Below are 3,783 nucleotides of genomic sequence, written 5' to 3'. Positions count from 1 at the left end.
TTTTTTGGCTGCTGCCGGAAGGAACAGAGATGCCGGTAGGGCAGGGAGGTTTTGGGGGGATTTTTTTTTTTTTTGTTCTCAGTATCGGTGGAAGCCGACACAGAGAATGGGAAGGGAAGAAGAAAGATGGGGAAGGAATAGGATCCTTCGGCCCTGATACCAAGTTGATGGGGAACTCTTAGGGATGGGAGGGGAAATCAGAGTAGAGAGGGGAAAAAACGGAGAATCACACTCAACACATTCATTCAATGATCAAATCACTCTCTAAATCTTTAATCGATTACAACCAATATATAGGAAAATAGGAACATAAAATTAGAAACTTAACTGAAATGGAAACTAGCCTAAACTAGGAAACAACTATAAAAAGGAAACCAAGCAAGGAAATAAATCCTACTCCTACGTTCAAGTCTGGAAAATAAAAGCATGAAATAAAATACTAAGTAAATTACTAATTTTATTTCCAACCCTTGTTGGACCAAAACCCTGGGCTGAACCGGTTCTTCTTGGTTCTTGGCTTCCAAAGTCGGTCATGCTGGTCCAACCAAGAAAGGGCAGTCGTATCTGCATCAGAAACCAGGTCGAAACAGGTGATTTTTTAAAATCCCCTAAGGTTTAGTTTCGACCTAGGTCGATATTTGCGAAATATGCGAAATTTCGCATGTTAATTTCGCTCGAGTTCTGGAACCATGTTTGGGCCACGTTGCTGAAATCATGAAATTAGAGTTCTAAGTTTTGAGGCTTAAAATTCAAGGAATGTGTTGTTGTCTCTAGGAGGCCAAGTAAGGATCAATGCAACTGACATTTGCTTTATATATTGTTATGGAACAGAATACGATTAAGGATCAATTTTCTGTGTTTTGTTTTAGAAAGGAGAAAATGGGTGAAGGGGATATCTCTTCACCACCTCTAAAAACAATCTATGGGATTGGGTCTTATATATTTGAAACAAAATCTGTTTTGTTTTTATATAAGCCCAAGTGGGCCTTTCACATATGATAGGCCCAGATTAAGAGAGACTCTATTCTCAGAAATTGAACTACCAAATGGATTTCTTATTAGTGAAATATTTCAGATTGATGCAACCAAAACAACTCCAATTTGTTTGTTCTTCAATCATATGCGAATGCCAAAAAGATGGACATTCCAAGGAAATTCTTCCCAAGGTTCCTAGTCTGCATTAGTGAGCTTGAGTTCAGATGTTATATGACATTATCCCAGGATGGTTGGGATTAAATTTAATCAAAAGATCAGCATTTGCTGCCCAAACTTGAATCTTGATCTTCCTATTTATAACCCAAAAAAATTAAACAGCTAACCATACGTATATAACCCGCCTATTGCAGTTTCTTCATTGCCCTTTCATAATAAAATTGATGATTTTGTGGGGGACTAAAAATAATAGATAACCCAAAGCGTAAACAAGTGGGTGCATTAAATTCCAAAACGAAGCTTCGAATGAAGCACTTCATGAAAAAATAACACCATCAAGGGAATGTGACATTTTAAGTGTATGCAGCATGAATAACTGCAAAGCAATGTATGTGAAAGGCATTAGACAAGAAAATGAACCTGTCAACCCTCCTTGGTTGAACAGTTTGGTATAAATAAATAGATACAAGTATTAACACAATGGAAAAGGGAATCTGCTCCAGAATGTCCAAAAGGTCATTACCAATCTAAAGGCAAAAGTCAAGAATGATCATCTCTAGAAGCACAAGAGATACTTGTAATTTGCGAGGACCACTATACTAATTGAAAGAAACTACAGGCATACTGATTCAGACCATACATTATTTATTATGGTGAGTTCCAACATTTCAATAGTTTCAGTAATGCAACCAAAAAGGAAGTCCTAGTTGCTAGAGGCATTATATTCACCTCCCCAGGGACGGTACCCTCTTCTCGACCAGCAGTTGAAGAGTCCAAACAAGATGATAAAGGTGATTTTTTAATTCCATTTTCATTGTCACTGTCACTGTCCCAGGAAAATTCGTCACTGTCACCACTTGCAGCATTTCCATCCTGTACGAATTAAAACTCATTACGATTATGAAGCAAGAATAAAAAGAAATTAAAGCTTACTTCATTTTTTTTATTGATTATTAGGTACAATAATTAAAGTGATTAAGGGGGGAAAATCACCATGTCACCAGAATCTACTTTTTCCCAAGCATTAATTCCCAAACTGTTGAAGAAACAAAGGGTGGGGGGAGAATAAGCAGCAACCCAAGAAGAACTCGCAAAAATAACACAATTTAAGCAAAATGTTGAGGGATTGTATATAGTCCCTCTATTATACAACACCAAGCCGGAGGACATGAAACAAGTAGCGGGACTTCGAGTTCACAACATAACTATACTTACAACCTCCCACCAATCAGTTGAATTTCTCAGTTCTCTCCCCGGTGAACCCGCAATCTTTGATGATATTCCTGGCCTTCCTCTAATAATCAGCATAAGTAAGTAAACTTCTCAAGAAGCACAAGAAAATTAGCTAGAAAAATAGTTTATGCTTGATTCAAGTGACTTACTCGGTTTCTCCTTCACTTTCTGCCCTTTGCAACTGCAGCGCGTCTCGTTCCACTAACTGAGTAACTCTTAGCAAGAAAGGCCACTAGTGGTGTCTGTTTATCCAAGTTCATCTCAATTGGAGGATACACAGACATTACTACGGCAATTACTCTGTAAAAATTTTAATTTCTAACGGCTGAAAACTACTCGATCCGGTAATTGACAATGCTAAGATCGAATGCTGTGGATGCGAAAAATATTACCTAAATTCAAAGGGGGAAAAAGATACAGGAATCAAAACTCAATCACTCTAGCCTTAGAACAGTTTGGCCCAAAGGAAGTCTGGGAGGGAGCAGATAAAAATTGAAAAAGAAATGTGAAAATTGTGAAACAAAACAAATTCACAGAAATTTTGAAACCCTAAAAAATGCGATCAAGGAGACCTACCCAAATGATAAATATAGAGGAGCGAAAAATGTTGTCCCCGAGTAACATCAAGATTTGCAGCGGATAACGACGAACCTGAGTTGTTGAAGAAGAAGAAGATATAATCGAAGACAGGAATGCAATTCTCTTAGATAAAGGTATCCTTCCTAGGCGGAGGATTAGGGTTTTGCGCCAACAGAGCAAACCGATAATTACACGAGAACGCACCAAAAATGGAAACAAATTAACAGCGACGGGAGGTTGCGCCAGGAAGGGAAAGAGATGAGAAAGTCAAGCATGCACTGCAGGTAATGCCTCGGAGAGAGAGAGAGAAAGAGAGAGAGTCGCCACTCGCGAGCATGAGTAGCAGAGGGGTTCGTCGAGGAAGAAGGTGTAGGCTGCAAGCCGCAACTATCACCGTCTCTCCTCGCAGACCAAATTTGGAAACAAAAGAGGGAACGTTGGGTTACGGTTGAAAAGGAGCGAGACGATCCACATAGTTATCACTAAACAGTTCTGAGTTCTGACTAATATTAAAATAGAAAATTTTTAATTCCATTTGGTGGTCATGTATTGGTTGTACTGTTGGTTACGCACTTAAAATGACCGCATAGAAAGCCGCGCTTAAACAGTAAAAGTCTTTTTTTTCTTTTTTTTTTTCACCGCGGGTGAAGAGAATCTAGCCTTTAGGTGTCATTGTTTTCTGTACTACCTTTTGTTGTACGAAGTGCCATGGCAGCATTCATGTAGTCTCATCCTACGGATTACGAGACTGAGGATGAAAAATTAGATCCACATTTCATTATAATACGGGAGGAGTAGGTAAAGATCAGGTTTTTTTTT

At 38.6% G+C, this 3,783-nt stretch overlaps 1 protein-coding gene across 5 annotated transcripts in view; it reads right to left on the bottom strand.

Moving 5' to 3' along the window:
• Window positions 1–3,441, bottom strand: part of LOC122075269 (DNA (cytosine-5)-methyltransferase DRM2-like) — a 22,281-nt gene extending 18,840 nt beyond the window's left edge. Inside the window, exons 1-5 of one of the 5 annotated variants that reach the window (XM_042640235.1) lie at window positions 2,962–3,441; window positions 2,535–2,777; window positions 2,359–2,446; window positions 2,146–2,188; window positions 1,882–2,025 (exon numbers count right to left, since the gene is read on the bottom strand). In XM_042640235.1, the coding sequence (XP_042496169.1) occupies window positions 1,882–2,025; window positions 2,146–2,148 (147 nt within the window). In that variant the 5' untranslated portion in view covers window positions 2,149–2,188; window positions 2,359–2,446; window positions 2,535–2,777; window positions 2,962–3,441. Of the gene's footprint in view, window positions 1–1,881; window positions 2,026–2,145; window positions 2,189–2,358; window positions 2,447–2,534 lie in introns of all 5 variants that reach the window. The other 4 variants (XM_042640237.1, XM_042640236.1, XM_042640233.1 and 1 more) reach the window with 4 other exon arrangements.
• Window positions 3,442–3,783: the final 342 nt, after the last annotated feature.

Source organism: Macadamia integrifolia, chromosome 4 (assembly GCF_013358625.1).
Source record: "Macadamia integrifolia cultivar HAES 741 chromosome 4, SCU_Mint_v3, whole genome shotgun sequence".
NCBI classification, from domain to species: Eukaryota; Viridiplantae; Streptophyta; class Magnoliopsida; order Proteales; family Proteaceae; genus Macadamia; species Macadamia integrifolia.
Note: the sequence above shows the minus strand (reverse complement) of the source record. Positions and strands in the feature narration are given on the sequence as shown.